A 21,902-nucleotide genomic window follows, 5' to 3' on the forward strand; every position below is an offset into this window, starting at 1 on the left:
TCATATTAAAACTAATTTAGGAAAGAAGCTGCTGATGTTCTGAAGAAAAACCGCTGTCAGAAATAAGATCATTAAAAAACCATAGTTGTATATGGCGCAAAATGTAAAGGAATAGAAGTGCTGGGAGAAAACTTTTGTAAAATAACATTTTGTCTTTCTGGAGACACTGGTCTAAGGCATGTGAAAGGGCATATTGATTCCCTTGGCACCTGCTATGCTCATTTGTGGATGAAAAAGCCCAATGACATAATTTAAGTGAGGTTTAAGGCTTGATGGGAGGCATTGGTGCCATTAGAAGGACGGACACGAAGAGTTCTTAAGTAACGGCATCATGGGAAATGATAATTGCACACTCCTTTGTACTATGCCTTGGTTTCCCCAAGCATTTAGAAGTCATGGCTGGGTAGGAACAAATTTATCCTGAGTCTGTCTGTGTGTTTGGGAATGCATATGCCTCACAGGTGTGTCTGCAGGGGTCTGTGTGATAATGTTCATATATGTGATAGATGTGGACCCTGGGATCTGTATCTGTGTGCCTCCTATGTATGTGTGTGAGTGACAGTGGATTAAGGTCCACTTTGTCCCCTTTTCCACGTGGGAGCTGAAGGAAATGCCCCTTAATGGCAGTAACATCTACTTGGGTGTGTGCATCTTCTGGAGGACTGGGTGAGGTTGCCCTTCTTCCAGCCAAAGCCAGACCCTGTGGTGTGGAACGTTCAGCAGGAAGCAGCAGAATGCCATGGCTTGGTCCTCCCTGGGCTGTGGTCTGGATTTCACTCAGGAATGAAGGTCAGATATCGCCTGCTTCAATGCTGTAAACAAAACTAAGGATAATTATGTAGGTAGACCATCTTTTCCTTGCAAGGTAGCGGTCTGCTGCATTGGCAGAGGGTAGTATTTCTAGGACTTTTTCAGAGAGTAAAATGGTACTTTAAGGGACAATCTGCTATCTAAAGATAAATTTTAAATGTTGGAGGGGGTTGTGGGATTCGAGGAAGACAATAGAGTAATTTGTGTCATGGTTAATTTAACAAAGAGTTTTTGTTTGTAGAATCTGATCTTCGGTGGATTTTAACAACCCTCTTCTTTCTTGGCTTTTCAGATAAAGATGCAGAGCCTCAGAGAAGTTAAATGATTGATCCTATGTCAGGGGGTAGAGTCAAGACTCATACCTATGCCTTTTAACTTCAAGTTGAGTGGTTTTTCTTTATACAAAAGGGCTTCCAAAAGTTATATTTCTTTTTATCAATGACTAGATCTTGAAAGCCATACCTTTTCTGATGACATTTATCCTGGGCTAATTGGTAGAGAGAGGTTGAACAGAAGAAAAGACACAGACACGCAGAGAAGAAAGTGACGTGAAAACAGAGGCAGAGATTGGTGATGTGAACACAAGCTCAGAAATATGTGGAGGCAACAGAAACTGGAAGAGGCAAGGGAGGATCCTCCCCTAGAGCCTTTCGATGAGGCAGGTCCCCGCGGACACCTTGATTTTGAGCTTCTGGCCTCCAGAACTATAAGGGAATAAATTTTAATTGCTTTTAACCACCAAGCTTATGGCAATTTGTTATAGCAGCCTTGTGGAGTTCATACAAACTTTGTATTAGATTCCAAATTTTGTATTCATTTCCTAGGACTCCACATATTTGGTGGTTTAAAATCACAGAAATTTATTCTCTCACAGTTCTGGAGGCCAGAAGTCAAAATCAAGGTAGCGGCATGGCCACACACTGTAGATGCTCTAGGGAGAATCTATTCCCTGCCTCTTCCAGCTTCTGGCAGCAGAATACATTCCTTGGCTTCCTGGGTGTGGCTGCATCACTCCAATCTTTGCATCTGTCTTCATATCTCCTCTTCTTTGTGTCTATTCTAGTAAGTACAAAGTGCTTCACCTTCTGTGATGGAAGTGGCCCAAATTAACCAATCTACCACCAGGTAGCTGGCTGATCATTTGGGGAATGGCACCATAAGGAGACTCAGTGTTGGTCCCAGCTGCTGGTACAGTAGACGCTCTGCAGTGGCCATAGCCAGGTCAGCCTTGGTGAGTGAAAGTCCGTATTGTTGAGCCCGTGCATAGCCTTCATCCCTGCCATCACGGCCGTGGTATTAGAGCATTCTTGCATTGCTATAAAGAAATACCTGAGGCTGGGTAATTTATAAAGAAAAGAAGTTTCCTTAGCTCATGGTTCTGAAGGCTGTACAAGCCTGGTACCGGCATCTCCTTGGCTTCTGGTGAGGTCTCAGGAGCTTTTACTCATGGCAGATGACAGAGTGGGAGCAGGCATATCACACAGCAAGAGTGGGAGCAAGAGAACAAAAGAGAAGTTGCCACATACTTTTAAACAAGCAGATCTCATGTAAACTCAGAGCGAGAACACACTTATCATCAAGGGCATGGTGCTAAACCATTCATGAGGGATTCGCCCCCATGATCCAAACACCTCTCACTGGGCCCCACCTCCAACACTGGGGATTACATTTCAACATGAGATGTTGAACCATATCAGCCACTTTGCTCATGAGCCCATTGGACAATGTCAGGAATGGCTGGGGGAAAGACACTCATTGACATCCACAGAACTGGTCATCCTATTATTAAAATCCTCCTCTGCCTAGGTCACCTTTTGGTGAGTGTCCATATGGGACACAAATATGTTCACAATTTTCCATGTCTTACCTTAGAAGCCCCATCACCCTCTCTTTCGCATCTCCTCCAGTACTTATCCCTCAGATGATAGGACAATGTCCAGCAGTACCTCTTCTCTCTGGTATTGATGGGTTAATGAGCAGATCTCACATAGGTAAAATTTCCAGATATCTAGAATTTAATCTTCTGTTAATTCTCCAATTATAACTAAAGTATTTCAGGTTGAAACTATTCAAGTGTAATTACTCACTTTAACCTTCTTAAACAGAATGTATATTATCTTTTCAAAAATAACTGAAATTTAGTAAGATAAAAATTTATCTATAATAGCTCCTACTTAATAACTTTACATGTTTATTTCTGCATTTTTCTAAGTCCTTGTCCCAAAGTGGACATAACTTTATACTGTAATAGCATAAAATAATTTTGCATTTGACATTTCTGATTTGGCATTAAACTGTGGTTTATGTTTCTTTCGCTACTGCTTAAGAAAATGTGGGTGGTTGTAATAAATAAACCTGAAATGTAGGCAATTTTTATTGCCTTAAAAACAATAGAACGTTATTTCTCAGTCACACAATAATCCTATGAGGATGTCTCCGGTGGGCAAAGACTCTTGTCTACCAAATGGGATGGGGACCCAGGTTCCTTCCCTCCTGTGACTCTGGCATTGCTCAGAGCCACATGATTACCTGTGCTGAATCTGTAGAAAGAGAAATAAGCAGTGTAGAGATGATATGTCTGTTTTCTGATATCCTCAGCTTAGAAGAAACACACATTACTTCTGTTCTCATTCTCCTACTAGTTTATCACCCATTGTCTAAATGCAGCATGTGGCCACATCTAGATGCAAGGGTGGGTTGGAAAATGTAGCCCCTGGCTAGGCAGCTGTTCTCAGCATTGACTCTGTGCTATGGAAGGGCATCCTAAGTTTTTGTGGACTGCTATCCCAGTCTGTCACCACTATACAATCTTCATAATTTTCCCTTTAAATGGCTGAGAGAAAATTTTGAGCAAAAGTTACAAACATTTTTTAGATTCTTGATTCTCCAGACTTATTACTTGAGGGCGGTGACTAAATTATATTCAGTTCTATATCAGAAGGTTCTTCAATATTGCTGGTTTCATGATACAAAATAAAATGAGTTGAATGACTACATAAATTTTAGCAAGAGCATATGGAAAATAATTTATCACGACTTTGGATAATACTTACTATGGGTGTAATTATTGTCCTTTCTCTTTCCTGACTTGATTAATAGCACCACTATCCATTAAGTTATTAAAGGTAGAAAGCTGAGATTCTTCTTGACTCCTTTTCTCACTGGTCCAGTATTAGTTATTTATTGCAGTGTAAGAAATAATCATGAAACTTAGTAGCTTAGTTGGGGCTTGACGGGGGCTGGAGGATCCACTGCAAAATGGCTCAGTCACTTGGCTGGCAAGGTGGTGCTGGCTGTTAGCCTCCCATCTGATCTTCCTCTTTCCACTTCTGCCACTCTTCAAGGTATTTTTTCCGGAGCAGCCATTCATCATTCATTTATTTTTTCCCATTAATTAATTCAACAGATATTTATTGTATACTTACCATATGCCAGATTTGTTCTAGGTTCTTGGGATATACCAGTGGAAAAAAAACAGTCCTTGGATCTTATATACAGTGGGGAAATAAACATATCATATAGAAAATTAGATGGTAATATGTGTGAGCACATATATTTATTATTTCTCATCATTTCTATGAGACAGGAGATGGGTATTCTGGCTTGGGGACTCACATGAGGTCACAGTTACATGTTGGTATTGGTTTGGTCATATGAAGGCTTGGCAGGGGCTGGAGGATCCACTGTGAGTTGGCTCAGTCCCTTGGCTGGAAAGTTGGTGCTGGCCATTGTTGGCAGGCCTTGCTTCCTCTTCACAGGGCTTATTGAGTGTCTTCAAGACATGGCGGCTGGCCTTTCCCAAAATAAGCAGTCCAAGAGAGCAGGGCAGAAGTGTCCATGCCATTTATGGCCTCACCATGGAAGTCACACACAATCACTTCTGCAATATACACTGATTACCCAGATCTGCATCGTTCAGTGTGGGAGGGGACCACAAAAAGTCACAAATGCCAAAAGGCAAGGACCATTGGGGCCATTTTGGAGGCTGTTTACCACAGCCCCTTGCTTCCATATTCCAGTCCACCTGCATATTCTGTTCATCCTCCTTCCAAAAATGTATCTCAAACCAAATGACTCGTTTTCATTTCTGTTAGCTCCAGCCTAGTCCAAGACTCTATGAACACTCGAAGAGTCTCCCATCTGATATTCCTCTTTCTGCTCTTGCCCCACTTCAAGGTATTTCTCCCAGAGAAGCCATTCGTCATTCATTCATTATTCTCCATTCATTAATTCAACAAATATTTGTTGTATGCTTACCACATGCCAGACTTATTTTAGGTTCTTGGGATATAGCATTGAAAAAAAGTCCTTGGGCTTTACATACAGTGGGAAAATAAATAATATAGAAAATGTTAGATGGCAATATATGTGATCCAGAAAATTATAGCCGGGTGAAGGAAATAGGAAACAATAGAAAAGTTAGGGACTTCTGGTTGTAGTATCATATAGGGCTGTCAAGGGTGCTATCTCTGATTAGCTTACATTGAAACAGAAACCCAAAAGACAGTAGAGGGCAAGTATATTAATATCTGGGCAAGTATTCTAAGCAGAGGAAAAAGAAAATGCAAGGGCCCTGAGGCAGGATCATGTTTGGTGTGTTTGAGGAATAGCTGTTCTGTTCCCTTGTGGCTGGAACAGAAGAGGGAGGGCGGGAGGACGATGGAGAATGGTAGGTGATGGAGGTCAGATTCTGTAGGGCCTTGTAGACTACAATGAAGACTTTGGCTTTGTTTTGGGTTGGTGGGGGACAAGGAAAGCTATTGGAATGTTTTAGTGACTTGATGTGACTTAACTTTTTAGTAGGACCATTTGGGCTTCTCAGCCCATGATGTTTAAAAATGCAGTCAGGTCACGTTCACTGTTTAAAACCTTTCAATGGATTCCGGTTGTACTTAGAATAAAATCTAAGCTCCCTTAGCTATTATTATTATATTATTATTAAAATTGACATCCTTTATTCTCTATTACAGCAGTCTAATTCCTTCCTAATATGTACCTCACTAGTAACTATTATTGTTATTGCTTATTTGTTTATAATCTGTCTCCTCTACTTGAAAATATGTAGCCTGGGGATCTTGTGGATTTCTATACTAAGTCATCCCAAGGCCACTTTGCTTCTGAGCTGTGTGTGTGTGTCTGTGTGTGTATGTGTGTGTGTGTTTTGATCTCTTCTGTATCTTTTTTCCCTGATCTCGCTGATTGTTATATTTGGTCAGTGACTGACCTCTAGCAATGATGGCGCCAGGGCAACTTTGCTGTTGAATTGTATGTTAAAGTTTGTTTTGGCTTGTGGGTTATATCAGTACTTATCAAATGAATTATCTGGAAAGAGAGGAGAGGATCTTATTAAAATACAGGTTCTTATTCAGTAGGCCTTGGGTGGGCCTTGAGGTTCTGCATTTCTTTCTTTCTCTTTCTTTCTTTCTTTTTTTCTTTCCTTTCCTTTCTTTTCTTTCCTTTTCTTTTCTTTTCTTTTCTTTTCGTTTCTTTCTTTCAGAGTCTCGCTCTGTAGCCGAGGCTGGAGTGCAGTGGCGCCATCTTGGCTCACTGCAACCTCTGCCTCCCAGGTTCAAGCAATTCTCCCACCTCAGACTCCGGAGTAGCTGGGACTACAGGCGTGCACCACCATGATCAGCTAATTTTTGTATTTTTGGTAGAAATAGGGTTTCACCACGTTGGCCAGGCTGGTCTCGAACTCTGGACCTCAGGTGATCTGCCCACCTCAGCCTCCCAAAGTGCTGGGATTTCAGGTGGAGCCACCACACCCAGCTGAGGTTCTGCATTTCTATCAAGCTTGCAGGTGATGCCCATGCTGCCAGCCCTTTGAGTAACATGGGGGCTTTATTACCAAGGTTGGCTGAACATTGGAATCATCTGTGGAGCTTTAAAACTACTAATGCTTGGCTCTTGACCCCAGAGATTGCAATATAATCAGTCCAGAATGCAGTCTGAGTACTGGGATTTTAAAAAGCTTCATAAGTGATTCTATTTTGTAGAAATATTGAGAACTACTAGATTGGATGATATTGAATCCAATTTTAAAACAAGGTGTAGCAATAAATGTTCTTCAGTGCTGTGTTGCTGACTTTTTAAAAAGTCAGTTTTGTAGCTCTAGAAAGAATCTGGCTGCATCCATGGATGACCTCCAGATCTCTGCTTAGCATGACTGGGTAATTTCTCCAATGTCTCCAGCACATGCTCTCACTTAACAGCAGAAAGAGAATTCCTACTTTCAGGAGAACAGTCGTTCCTGAAGATTACAGTTAAAATATGCCTACAGATGATGAAGTTGTAGTAAATCAGTCCCCTTGCTCTCTGAGCTTATTCTAAGTTACAGGAAGCAGAAGAAGGAGAGAGGCACTCCATTTCTTTTTTCTTGTAATCTCTAGCGTGTTCACATGCATAGTTTCTGAGTCAGTAGCAAACTAAGAACTTCTTGTGTGATTCAAGCTAATCCCTCGATTATCGGAAGCAGATGTTTCAAACTACTGAAGATCAATGAGGCATATCCTATTTACAGGTTAATAATTGACTACCAGATGCGGGTGCACCAAATGGTCTTAGAGAGATGAGACAGGAGAGACAATGTCAGTGCTCCCCCTACCCTGCCTCCCCTAATCTAAAGCCTGCTCTGTTTCTTTTATCAGGTGATTGGCTGTATGTTAACAGAGCCTGGGGCACTTTCGTGTTGAAATGCCTTTAATTCCAAGCAACTGGATTGATTTTTTTTTTTTGGATGATTTAGATTGGACGACTGATTATTGGACAGAATGGCATCTTGTCGACACCTGCAGTCTCCTGCATTATCAGGAAGATCAAGGCAGCTGGTGGAATCATTCTAACAGCCAGCCACTGCCCTGGAGGACCAGGGGGAGAGTTTGGAGTGAAGTTTAATGTTGCCAATGGAGGTATGTGGTTCAGAATATGCCTTAATAATCACTATTTCTTTCCTCTTATATTATTATAGTCTCGCAGTGACCCTTTGATGATAGACAAGCAAGGTGAAGAGGACCTGGCTCAGAAAAATTTAGTGAGGTGCCCAAGGCGATCCAACAAAGAAGTGGCATGATGGGCTCACAAACCCATTTGGGTGGTCTTTTGGTCCCCTGTACTCTTCAGCATAAACTATTGAATAGTTGATGCTTATCTGATATGGAAGGACTCTGAATTTTAAAATTAAAACATACCCTGAAGTTCGTTGTCTAAATGACAATGACCCTCATTTTACACATGAACAAATCAAAAGCCTGAGAGGCTGAGTTACTGCTGAAGGCACAGGGTTGATCAGGGTCAGATTAATGATTTTTAGCCCAAATCCTGGGCTCTCTTTTTCCTACAGTGTTGACTTTCTCTCAAAATCATAGAATTATTTCACTTTTTCTTATATTTACAGCAATTTATAGTTTAGGGGTCCTTAGTGGAGGGGGCGGGATATATGTATAGGGGTAAATTTCTTTTAAAAATTGAACACACAAAAAAATAGGGAGAATAAGAAATAGATAACATGTACCCATTATCTTGTTTTTCTATTTTGCTTATCTTTTTTTCTGAAGAATTTTAAAGCAAATTATAGCATGAGAACATTTCACACCCAAATATTTTTGTATGCATCTTAAAAAGAAAGACACATTACGGCATGACTGTGCTAACATACCCAACAATGATAACATTAATTCTCCAATATCACCTGAAAACTAATCTATAGTCAAATTTTTCAATAATCCCCCAAATATTTTTATTTATAGCTGTTTTATTCAAATCAGGATACATCTAAGGATGCCATGCATTTGCTTGGCAAGTCTCTTAAATCTCTTTTAATTTAGAACACGGAGTTTGGGTGAATGTGGGTAGGAGCCAAATTTTAACCAGCAACAGTTACCATTATAAATTATTCCTCATCCCAGGCAAAGCAGTGCATTCTGAAGGGAAAACTTATTATCTATCCCTCCTTGCAGACATTTTACACGATATCCAAACAAGAAAGTGTATTCATGTTGAATATTTAAAAAACAATATAGTAACCACAAAGCAGAAAACTAAACCACCAAACCACAAAGGTAGACAACAATAGAGGAAGAAGAGAACAAATTATCTACAAAGTAACCAGAAAACAATTAGCAAAATGGCAGGAGTAAGTCTTTAACTATCAATAATAACCTTGCTGGTACATGGGTTAAACTCTCCAATCAAAAGATATAGAATGGCTGAGTGGATCAATAACAAGATCCAACTAGATGCTGCCTACAAAAGACCCATTTTTAAACTTTAAGAATAGGCATGTACTGAAAGTAAAGGGATAGAAGGAGATATTCCATGAAAACAGTTACCAAAAGAGAGCAGGGATGCCTATATTTATATCAGATAAAACAGACTTCCAGTAAAAAGCTGTTCCAAAAGACAAAGAAGGTTATGATTTAATGATAAAGAGGTCAACTTATCAAGAGGACATTACAATTGTAAATATATATGCATCCAAGATTGAAGCACTTAAATATGTAAAGCAAATATTAGTGGACATGAAGGAAGAAATATACAGCAATATAATAATAATAGGGGACTTCAGTACCCCAATTGCAACAATGGAGAGATCAACCAGACGAAAAATTAACAAGACAACACTAAATTTGAACTCTACTTTAGACCAAGTGGACCTACCAGACCTATATTCATCCAACAACAGAAGAATATACATTCTTCTCTAGCATACATAGAACATTCTCCAGGATAGACCATATGTTAGGCCACAAAATAAATCTTAACAAATTCAAAAAGATTGAAATCATGTCTAGTATTGTTTCCAACCACAATGGTATGAAGCTAAAAATCAATAACATGAGGAATCTTGGAAAATTTACAAATATGTGGAAATTAAACAACATGCTTATGATGAACTAACGGGTCAAAGAAGAAATCAAGAGGGAAATTAAAAAATATTTTGAGATTAATGACAATGGAAAGACAATGTATAAAAACCCACAGTATGCGGCAAAGTCAGTTCTAGGAGAGAAGTTTACAGCAATAAATGCCTACATTAAAAAAGGAAAAGGATCTACATAAGTAGACTAACATTATGCCCCAAGGAGCTAAAGAAAGAACAAACTAAACCCAAAGTGAGCAAAAGGAAGGAAGCAATGAAGATCAGAACAGAAGCAAATAAAATGTAGTATAGAAAAACGATAGAAAATATAAATAAAATCAAAAGTTCTTTGAAAAAATAAAATCTACAAACTCCTAGCTAGATTCACTAAAAAATGCAGACTCAAAATCAGAAATGAAAGTGGAGACATTGCAATAGATACCTCAGAAATAAAAATGGTCATAAGGGATTATTATGAACAATTTTATGCCAACAAATTGGAGAACCTAGAAGAAATGGACAAATTTCTAGAAAAACTAACCCATCAAGATTGAATTGAGAAGAAACAGAAAGTTTGAACACTCCAACAACAAATAAAGAAATTGAAGAAGTGATTAAAAACTTTCCAAAATAGAAAAGCCCAGGACCAAATGGATTCATGGCTGAATTTTATCAAACATTCAAAGAAGAATTATTACCAACACTTCTTAGATTCTTCCAAAAATTAGAGATACAGGGAATACTTCCAAACACATTTTATGAGGCTGGCATCACCTTGATACCTAAAGCCAGACAAACATATTGTAAGAAAATAAAATCACAGGCCAATATCTCTGATAAATATTGACAAAAACCAAATTCAACAACACACCAAAGAAATTATGAATCATGACCAAGTGGTATTTATCCCTGACATGCAAGACTGGCTAAACAGAATGAAAGATAAAAACCACATGATCATCTCAATTGGTGCAGGAAAGCCATTTTACAAAGTTCAGCATTCTTTCTTAACAAAAACTCTTAACACTTTAGGTATAGAAGGAAAGTTTCTCAACATAATAAAGGCCATTTATAAGAAACCCACAGCTAACATCATAATCAACTGGGGACAACTGAAAACTTTTCCACAATTTAGTACATGGCAGAGATGCCCACTCTTGCTATTTCTATTCAACATAGTATTGGAAGGACTAGCAAGAGCAATCAAACAAGAAAAATAAATAAAAGTCATCCAAATTGGAAAGGAGAAAGTAAAATAATTTCTATTTACAGATGATATAATCCTGTATATAGAAAATTCTAAAGATTCCCCCCCCACACACACAAACACACACACACAAATTTTTAGAACTAATAAATGAATTCAGTAATTTGCAGGATACAAAATCAACATACAAACATCAGGAGCATTTCTATACATAAATAATGACCCAGCTGAAAATAATCAAGAAAACAGTGGCATTCATGGTAGCATCAAAAAAATACTTAGGAATAAATTTAACCAAGGGGTGAAAGTATACTGAAAACTATAAAACATTGATTGAATAAGACACAAATAAATAGATATCCTGTGATCATTGATCATGGATCAAAAAATATTAATATTATGAAAACATTCATACTACCCAAAACAATATACAGATTTAACACAACCCCTGTCAAAATTTCAATAACATTCTTCGTGGAAATAGAAAAGCAATACTAAAATTTGTATGGAGCTACAAAAAACTAAAGCAATGCTGAGGAAAAAAAAGTTGGAGGTACCACACTTGCTGATTTAAAATTATATTACAAAGCTAAAGTAAAACCAAAACAGTATGATACTGGCATAAAAACAGAAACATAGACCAATGGAACAGAATGGAGAGCCCAGAAATAAATCAAGACATATATAGTCAACTACTTTTGGACCGGGGCAGCAAGAGGACATAGTGGAGAAAGAAAAAAACCTCTTCAATAAATGGTTCCTTGGAAAACAAAACTGTACAAGAATGAAATTGGACCCTTATCATACACTATACACAGAAATAAACTCAAAATGAATAAAAGACCTAAATATAAGGTCTGAAACCATAAAAATCCCAGAAGAGAACATAGGGAAAAAGTTATTTGACATTGGCCTTCACAATGATTTCTTGGATATCACATTGAAAGCTCAGGCTACAAAAGCAAAAACAAATAAAGGGGACTATCTCAAATTAAAAAGCTTTTTAGCTTTTCCATTTTTCATTTATTTATTTTATGCACTCTAAATCCCTGGGTATTCTTTTTTAGTGTTGTAAAATTTATTTTTGTATGAGTGCCTGTAGATTTGCCGTATCCTTTAAAAAACAATTATTTTAATATAATAATTGTACATATTTTTGGTGTGCATATGATGAAAGTCATTGGAGTGGAAGGTATCAAGGAACTTGGAAATTGAAAAGGAATTCAGAAGTTGTTGATGAACTCTGAAGTTATCAGCATGGATGGTTGAATGGCATCATAGACAACTATCTAGAGAGACAGTACTTGCTTTACTTTTGGAAATCAGTGTGCTTTGGCATTAAAAGTCAGGGACTTGAAAATGATGGACACAGCCAAAGAATATAATGTGGTGCCTGGGGTGTAGGGAGTGGAGGGAGATATTCATGCATTCTATAATCTAGCAAGAATAAAATAATGCAAAAACGAAACGACTACCTATTCTTTAAGTTTTGTGAAGGGTAAAAAATGGTAAGGAGTGAAGCAGAGGGCTATGTTTATTTTTTTGAGGTCTTCACTTTTCCCACAGAACAAGAAAATTGTTGGTAAAATCTTCTGGGCTGTTTTCTCTCCCACTTATTAGAATAGGATTATTGCTCTTCTTTTTTATGAGCATTTATTGGGATACTGTGATGGTGCTACACTCTAAGGCAGCGCTGTCCAACAGAAAAATATAGTGAGTCGCATACATACTTTAAATTTTTAGTAGCCACATTAAAAAAGTGAAAAGAAACAAGTGAAATATTTATCAAACATTCAAAGAATAATTATTACCAATAATCTAAAATATTATTATACCATGTCATCAATATAAAAATTATTAATGCAATCTATTGCATTTTCTACTAACTCTTCAAAATTTGGTGTGCATTTACAATTGCAGCATACCTCAACTTGACTAGCCAGATTTTAAGTGCTCAACAGCTAAATGTGACTAGTAACTATTGTATTGTACAATGCAGTTCTAAGGATTGAGATATTCTAAAAATCAAGAAACAATTTTTGTTCAGTAGAAAGTTACAGTGTAGTTGACAAGTAAGATTCATACAGAAAGCGATCTATACATCTAGCAATTATTTATACTTTAGATATTTCAATCTACTTATTTGTTTCTCAACCTTGTTGCAAAAAAAAAAAAAAATCTGAAATGGCTTGCATTAAGATATACAAGGTAAAAAAAAAAAAAAAAAAAAAAAAAAAAAAAGCAAAACCCCAAAAGGTGAACAAGTATTGATTTCATGATCAATTTATTTAAAGGCTAATACTACTTGTCAATTTGGCCTTCCGAGGAAATGCATCATATATTTTTAGTTGAGCTTCATTTTAGAAATGACTAGAGATTGTGAGTTGGGGAAAATAATTAACTTACCCTGCTAAGCTCACACATCAATTACGCAGCAGAGCTGGGAGTAGAAAGCATAGTTTCCTCTTCTAGGTGCACTGGGGAAGCTGCATGTAAATCTGGAATCCCTCACTTTTGTCAAATGCATGTCCTGTTTGTGTCTCATATCCTGAATAAAGCTGATTATGTAATCAGGTTTCCCTGGCAGGTGTGAAACTATTTTTAGGAAAGATGTGTCATTGCTTAGAGGTGGATTAAAACAAACAAACAAACACATGGGTTGTTAGTCTACATAGAACAGGTGAGGCTGATCAAATTTCCCCCATAGTGGATGAGTACAGTATAGGAAATATCAAGGCTAATTGAACTGTGAACCATTGATCATTGTTCAGAGAACAAATGAATCTTTCTCTGCCTGGTGGAGGAGGATGGTAACATTTCACTGTTTGAAACTCATGAGACTTTTAAAAACATGTATTTTTGGTGTTCAAATTTTAGGTCCTGCACCTGATGTTGTCTCAGACAAAATCTACCAAATCAGCAAAACAATTGAGGAATATGCTATATGTCCTGATCTCCGAATCGACCTATCTCGACTAGGAAGACAAGAATTTGACCTAGAGAACAAATTCAAACCATTCAGAGGTAACAGAGATTTTATTTTGAAAAAGTCAGAGTAACTATGTGGGTGGGGCTGACTGGTTTCTGTAGGGAAGTACACTCATGAAAATTATTGCATTGTTAATCTCAGGGGTGACTCTTGATAAATGTGTGTAAACTTAATATGGTGTAGAGAGAAGACATGAGAGCAGCCAAGATATTCAGAACTGGAAACTTTCAAAAACCACTTCCCAAACTCGATATCATTTTCCACATCGGAAAAGTTTTATGGTTGACTTCGTTATAGCATTCCAAAAATAGGCTGCGAATTGCTAAAACTTGTCTAAGTAATTAAGGTGAAGATGGTGGAATGCCTTAGCTAGTTAAGAAGAAACCTAACAAGTCAATGGGTTACTAAATTTCTCACGAAAGGTAGGAGTTTCTTTTCCAAGCCACAGCCAAGCTTGGAATAATTATGCATCAGCTTATTGAATGTATAATTATTGATCACCTGCCCTATACCAAGCACCGTGTTAGGAGATTTTACAAAGGAATTCAGTCACTACCAAATATATTTAGGCAAGTGATTCAAAAACTGAAGAACCAAAATGAGATTGTCAAAAATATTATGTTATATTGTAAAGCAAATATAGCTTCTACAGCATTCAGAAGATAGCTTTTTATTTTATAGATTAATTTTAGACCATATGACAACAACATTAATAACATGTATGTATACAACATTTTCCCCCTATATTTTATCATATTGCTTTTTCCTAGAAGGCATAGAATAGCAATACATCTAACATGTTTTACTTTTTTAGTGCTTCTATAAGCTTGAATGCAGTTTGTGTTAAGATGGTGTCCTAATTTTAGAAGTAATTTAACTTAGCCCGAAAGAGGAAATACCTGGTTTGTGTCCATGTGATATTTTAGAGACAGAGAAAAGATTAAAATGGATTGTGTGGGGGTCACAGTATTTGCCCAATGTTACCAAATCTTTCTTTAGCAGTTTTGAGTCAGTTGTTTGCTTAGGTAATGAGCAGAAGTTTACAGAGAGCCATGATACTCACTGGAAGCAACAGTGCCTGCTTTTGCTAATCTAGCTGGGGGAATGCACAGGCATTATGTGTGCACACTCATGGGATGGCTGGACAGTTGAAGGCAAGGGGTACATTATATTAAGCAAAATGATTTCAATATGCTGATTACATATGGTTGGAAGGACTAGGCTTATTTTTGGCATCTTCACCATTTTTATAGTTGTCCTCGAGACCCGAATCTTTGGGAGCTCTCATTCAGGCTCATTGCTGCAGCCACATTGCTAGTTGAATGAGTTTTCTAAAATGTTACTGATACCAGGAGGTGGGTAGAGGGATTCCCTGGCTTCCAAGAATTTGGAGATAATCGTTTGGGATAATTTATGTGCTGTATTCTTGCTGGTTCAAGTGTTGAGCAAACTTGAGTTAATTAGAAACAAATAATTCCTTTGCATTTCACTTTAAAGTGTCAAGAGCATGAACTATTTGATGTGAACTTTCAATTTTTACTGACTTCTTGTTCCCTCGTTTTTCACATTTGTTTGGTACTGTGTGTTATCTATTGTAAATACCAAATGTATTTAGGCAAGTGGTTCAAGAATTGAAGAGCCAGAATGAAATTATCAAAACCATTATTCTATAATGTAGAGTGAGTAAAACTTCCAAAGTACCCAGGGTATAACCTTTTGTCTTACAAATTAATTTTTTTATGGTGGTAAAATATATATAACAAAATTTACCATTTTAATCATTGTTAGGTGTACACTTTATACAGATTAATTTTTAATTACTTTATAGATTATTATGCTCCTCATGTAAAAAGATAATTTAAAAGTATCCATGTTACAAATATAATTATATTTGCATGAACACATAGATTACCTTGACTTAAGTGCAAGAAAAAATATTTTTAGATATGTATTTGATCAGATGAAGGGATAATATTAAATGGCATATTAAGATCTCATGCATTAAATATCACACCTGGATTTACTAAAAATTATTGAAAGTGGATTGGTAATATCTTCAGTGCCAGTTTAAAAGTATTTCAGGGTTTCAAAGTAGTATGTATTTGAAAAATCTGAAAACAATATACGTAAGTTTCAAAATTTAGTATTGAATTTAAAAAGGCAGGGCTCCTGGACAAATTTTAGCACCTAAAGAATTGATTTACTACTTCTTGGAAAAGTACTTTCTGAGCATAATTCTGAGCATACTGATTGACAAGTATGAAAAATGTATTCTGAGCTTTTTGGTATGTCACATAAATGAATAAAACTTTTTGGATTCCTGGTTACTGGGTGGTGCTAGAAACTTGAGAGCATTTGTGTTTAATGAGAATTTCTAGATATTTGCCATTCACTTGGAAATTGGGTGCTAGATTGGGCATGAATGAGATTTCGTGCAAATCCAGGAATATATTCATCACCAATTCTGCACTCGAATCTGGTAGGCACAATGGCATTTGGAAAATAGGGGTCACTACTGAGGTCACTTGCTGATTTGTTTCATACCAGCTGAGTCAGTCTTCGGCCAGCCCCCACAAGAAAGACAACTGGATATGGCAAAATGCCTCTAAACATTGAGATGTGTGCTGTGTGCATTTTTTTGGGAGGGGAAGTGGGAGCAGGAGTCACAGGGCACATTTTTATCTTAATTTCTTCTTGTGATTGATTTTTTTCCCTGCAAGGAAGAATTTATAACTTGGTATCATTTATACCCATTGAGCACCTGAAAGGTTTGTAGTATCTTGATTGTGCCCTGATTTGTGATTTTTGTCAACAAATGGGCACTTTGCTTCCCACATGATGTGTAGGGATATGATGGGCTTGTGACCAGAATTTCATGCTGTTAAGGTTGTGATTCTTTTTATGCTTCCAAGTATCTTTCATGGGTACAGTCAATGACATTTTCCTTTGTTTTTCTATCTGTAGTGGAGATAGTGGACCCAGTGGATATCTATCTCAACCTCCTTCGGGCCATCTTTGACTTTCATGCCATCAAGAGTTTGCTGACTGGGCCCAGCCAACTGAAGATTCGCGTTGACGCAATGCATGGAGGTAAGCTTGTGATTTTCTCCAAATCAGTGGGCAGGAAATATTGAGACCTCTACGCCTGTTGGGTTTCAGAGGTTAAGAGGAAAGTTGGATTCATAGATATTCACACAACATGTGTATGTTCAGATATTTGGAATGCTCTGGAAAACTTCAGGACCCTTATTTCTGTCTTTGGATGTAAATGAAAACAAAAGTTGAGCAAATGAGTTTGAGGCTATGCATGTTCGAGTGTGGAGTATGGTAAAACTGTTATTTATTTGATCATATGCATGGCATAGTTTAAACAGTCAAATAAATAGTTCAAGATTTATTATGAAAAAAAATCTGTACCCAACTCCTGTCTTCCCCCAATTTGTTACCTTCCAGAGTTAAAGTTTTTCAATTTTTCAGCTGTTTCTTTTCTGTATTTATCTCCCTATCATCAAATATTATGAATATACAGACCCTTGTTGATTTTTCAGTTTTGAGCATTACTGAATTCACACTATGGGAACTGGAACTGCAGCTCTTTTTCACCCTCTCCACCCACCACCCACCTCTCCACCCACCCTTTCCACCCAGCAGTTATGGAATTCTAGCATGCTTCCCTAATTATATCATCAGTTCGGTAAGATCATTATCTAGTGTTTACAGTACCACAACACTGCTGAGCCATGCAATATGCTACAATTATATTTCCTTTACAGTACAACTTTTTGATTTCCTTGGAAACAGCAATTATCTTGTTTTCTCATTGCTTGCTTTTAATCAAGTATATTTACCACTCTTAATCCTCAAGCTCTCCCCCAGGGTCTAAATCTTCCTTCACTTCATTTTCCTGGAGACTTTCATCTGCCTCACTCTGCACTGGCTGCTCTCTGAGCATGCCGTCATCATGCAATCTCCCTTTATCACCATGGTGGTAATTCTTTTTACACATCTCTTATGTTGAATGTCCTGTTCCCTGGTGTCTTTGTCTGACACCTTGATATACTCGTACATTTTGGAGGAACACATTCTCCAGGAACTCAGTGAGAGAAAGCTCATAGTGGGTAAATATTTTGTGTGTTGTATATCTGAAAAGGCCTTTTATTCTACACCTGCTCTTGATTAATATTTGACTGATATGGAAACCCAAGTTGGATGTTATTTTTCCTCAGAAGTTTGAGGGCATTGCTGTACTGTGTTATAGCTATTATATTAAACTTGAGAAATCCAGTGCTATTTTGATTTTTAATCCATTGTCTTTCCTTTTTCTTCTCTGGAAGTTTTTAGGAGCTTTGACTTATCTTCAGTGTTTCTCTGTTTTACAATAATGGATCTTAGAGTGGGACTCTATCTTTATTATGTTGGACACCTGATGGACCCTTTCAGTCTGAACACCTGTGCCCTTTAATTCTGGAAAAGTTTTTGAATTAGTATTTAGTAACCATTCTGGTTGTTGTTACTACTGAATTGATCCTTTAATTATTCTATTTCCCCTTCTCCTGCGCAGTTTTTCATCTCTTTATTTTGTTCTACTTTCTGGGAAATTTCCTTGACTTTATCTTCCATTCCTTTAGTTCTACCATTGTATTTTTAATTTCCCAAAACTTTTGTTTGTATTTTCCAAAGATTCTCTCTTGTAAAAACGCATCCTAGTTGTATTTCATGGATACCATATCTTTTTAAACTTACGTTTACTGAGGTATCATTTATACACAGTAAAACTCACTCCTGGTAGGTATACTTTGATAAGATTTGACCAACATATACAGTCATGTAACCACTATTACAATCAAGATTGAATATTTCCATCACCCCAAAGAGTTTTTTGCAGCCCTTTGTAGTCAAACCTCTCCTCTTATTCCCAGCCCCTGGCAACCACTCATCTGCTTTCTGCCGCCATAGTTTTGCATTTTCCAGAAAGTTATATGAATGGAAGCATACAATATGTCACCTTTTGCTTCAAGCTTCTTTTACTCAGCATAATAATTTTGATATACTTTCTTGGTGTTGCATGTATCAGTGGTTGTTCCTGTTACTGCTGAGTACAATTTTATTGTGTTGTCGATATATCACAATTTGTTTATCCATTCACTGGTTAATGAAAATTAGGTTTCTTTTTCTTCTAGTTGTTCGCTATTGTAAAGAAAGATACTGTGAACATTCATGAACAAGTCTCTGTTTTCATTTGTCTTGGGTAAACAGCTAGGAATGGGATTGCTGAGTCATATGATATGTGTATGTTTACCTTTATAAGAATGGCCAAATCATTTTCCAAAATACCTATTCCATTCTCTCTTGTAAAAACGCATCCTAGTTATATTTCATGGATACCATATCTTGAAACGTATGGCATAGGCAATGTATGAGGGCTCCAGTTTATCTGTATCTTCACCAATACTTGGTACTGTCAGTCTTTTCCATTTTAGCCATTCTACTCTATCTTGTTAATCTCTATTAGGATATTACTGATATATTTTAAAAAGTTTTCTTCTCCCTGTATAATTTTTGTTTCCTCCAGGTTTCTCTTTACTTTTTATTTTCACCTCATCTCAAATACATTCTTCAAAATTTTGGTGATCCTTGGCTTTCTGGCATATTTAAGAATAAGGCACTAAAAATCTGCTGGGATCTCTGAGCCTGCTGTGTGTCTTCTCCATGGGCCTTACTCTAAGGGCTTCTGGCTAGGCTGTTTTGTTCTTTCTTGTTGGGCTGATCATATTCCTCAGGAAAAGAACTTTCAGGTTCTTGCCTTAGCATTGATCTGGCCTACAGGGAAGACAGCTTTGCTTTTTTTCCAAATAGTATGAGCAGTGTTTCTGGGTTTCAGCCTCATTGCCTGGTTTATACTGTATGTCCATCTTTGAATCAATTGCTCTGGCTAGGAGATGGAGGATGCTGATTGGGCAGACCTGGGTCACCTCCTTAGCCTTGGGGAGGTGGGATTTAGCCGTACCCAGACCCCATAAACTGAGACGAGGAAGGGAGTTTTTCTCTTATAGGAATCCCAAATGCTGTATCCAGAGGAAGAGGAAATGTGTGCTGGGCAGGCACAATCAAGAGATGTCTGCTATGGGAGGATTGTGTGTTGTATTGGTGGAAAATAAGTGGAAAGCAATATCTTTCAGATATTTCAGCTAGGAGGATTACATGCTCTTCCCCAAATGTGCCTTATGTTCTACCTCAGGCTCTGTTCCCTTGCTCATAATGTTCCTTCTGTTTAGATGGGCTTCCCACTCCAAACCCAAACCCTTGCCAACTTTATATTATTCCTTCAAGTTCCACCAGAAATGCTGCTTCTTCCTTGAAGCCTTATATATGGTTATTGCTTCTCTGAAGCCATTGAATATAATTATTTCATCAATGTGCATTGTTTAGTCTTACCACTGCAGTCATTCATCTGCAGCTTTGCCTCATCCCACTACTAGATTACAAGCCTAAGAATGTAGAAACTATGTGCTTTGCATCCCTTCAATATGATCCCTTCATTTCCTAGCAGAGCAGCTCAATGTTACGTACTCCATAATGTTCATTGAACTGGAAAGTACTATTCCTTGGCATGTATTTTGGTAAAATGTGCTTGTTTTTATATGCTTCAGTGGTTTATAGTGTTTAATTATATACTTGGCAGAATCCAAATGATTGCAGATACAAAGAACATTGCTAGAGCCCTTTAATGCTTTTGCATATATTCAGCTAAAGCTCTTAATACATGAAAAGCAACAGGCAATGAATCATTATTACGTAGCTGATTTCTTTCTGGCAACCTTTTAGAAAAGTTTTGCGTGAAAAAATTTATGTAACTAGATGATTGAATACATCTTTTGTATTCCAACCACAGTAACTGGCACATAGTAGATGCCCAATAAATAGTAGTTCAAGCAAATATTGTTCTATATTGTGTCTTTAAGAAGATTGTAAATTTGTATTTTTCTTCTGGGTTATTAAATGGTGTTTCCTATACTATTCAGAACAAAATACTCTGGGGAGAAGGTTCTGCAAATATTTAATATTGCTGTGTATCTATTTTTAGTTATGGGACCTTATGTGAGAAAAGTTCTGTGTGATGAGCTGGGGGCCCCAGCCAATTCTGCAATAAACTGTGTTCCCCTGGAAGACTTTGGAGGGCAGCATCCTGACCCAAACCTGACATATGCAACGACTCTTCTGGAAGCAATGAAAGGAGGAGAATATGGATTTGGAGCTGCATTTGATGCTGATGGGGTAAGTAGGAAAGCTCTCTGTCTGCTGACCCTTTGACCATATAATGAGCCATGAATTTGAAAGCAGAGAATTAATGAACACATCTGGAGCTAACATGTATGGGACATGTGTGCCCTAACTGGCTCTGCATCTGCCCTTCTCTTTAATGACTAAGTATTGCAATTAAATAGCGATTGCTTTTCTTAGTTCCAGATTTACATTATGGCATACAAAGTTTGTTTATTTAAAAATATATATTATTCAATAAATCTTTCTTTATGGCTGGTGTTGTTGAAAGCACCAAGTTAAGAAATCAGCTATTTCTGCAAGAACCAGTCTTCTCTATTATGTTTGGGAGAAAGAAAGAATTAAGTATTTGGGGGCTTCTAAAGCTTGAGCCGCATTTCAACAGGTGGAACATATTCCTGGTGTGTCAAGATTCTGGGCCCTTGGTACTCAGAGATTTAGAAGAATGTTTCCCATGCTCTCTTTGGCCTCATTCAAGTTGTTAGATTGTTAAATATAAGATGGCAGTAAAGTGGATTGTGATGATTATGGGAATGGGCTGCTAGCAGATGCTTCTGTCTGATCATTTTTATGCATTCCTTCCTACAGGACCGTTATATGATCCTAGGCCAAAATGGCTTCTTTGTGAGCCCTTCTGACTCCCTGGCCATCATTGCTGCCAACCTCTCTTGCATTCCATATTTCCGTCAGATGGGGGTCCGCGGGTTTGGGAGGAGTATGCCAACCAGCATGGCCCTGGACAGGTAAGCAAGGATGTC

General features: G+C 37.5%; 1 protein-coding gene across 2 annotated transcripts in view; it reads left to right on the forward strand.

Annotated features, from left to right (window-relative positions):
- Positions 1-21,902, forward strand: part of PGM5 (phosphoglucomutase 5) — a 179,589-nt gene that overhangs the window by 13,933 nt on the left and 143,754 nt on the right. For both annotated transcript variants that reach the window (XM_055294400.2, XM_063609925.1), the window contains exons 2-6: positions 7,556-7,718; positions 13,752-13,898; positions 16,828-16,953; positions 20,948-21,138; positions 21,733-21,887. In XM_055294400.2, the coding sequence (XP_055150375.1) occupies positions 7,556-7,718; positions 13,752-13,898; positions 16,828-16,953; positions 20,948-21,138; positions 21,733-21,887 (782 nt within the window). The remainder of the gene's footprint in view (positions 1-7,555; positions 7,719-13,751; positions 13,899-16,827; positions 16,954-20,947; positions 21,139-21,732; positions 21,888-21,902) is intronic.

Source organism: Symphalangus syndactylus, chromosome 9 (genome assembly GCF_028878055.3).
Source record: "Symphalangus syndactylus isolate Jambi chromosome 9, NHGRI_mSymSyn1-v2.1_pri, whole genome shotgun sequence".
Classification (NCBI taxonomy): Eukaryota; Metazoa; Chordata; class Mammalia; order Primates; family Hylobatidae; genus Symphalangus; species Symphalangus syndactylus.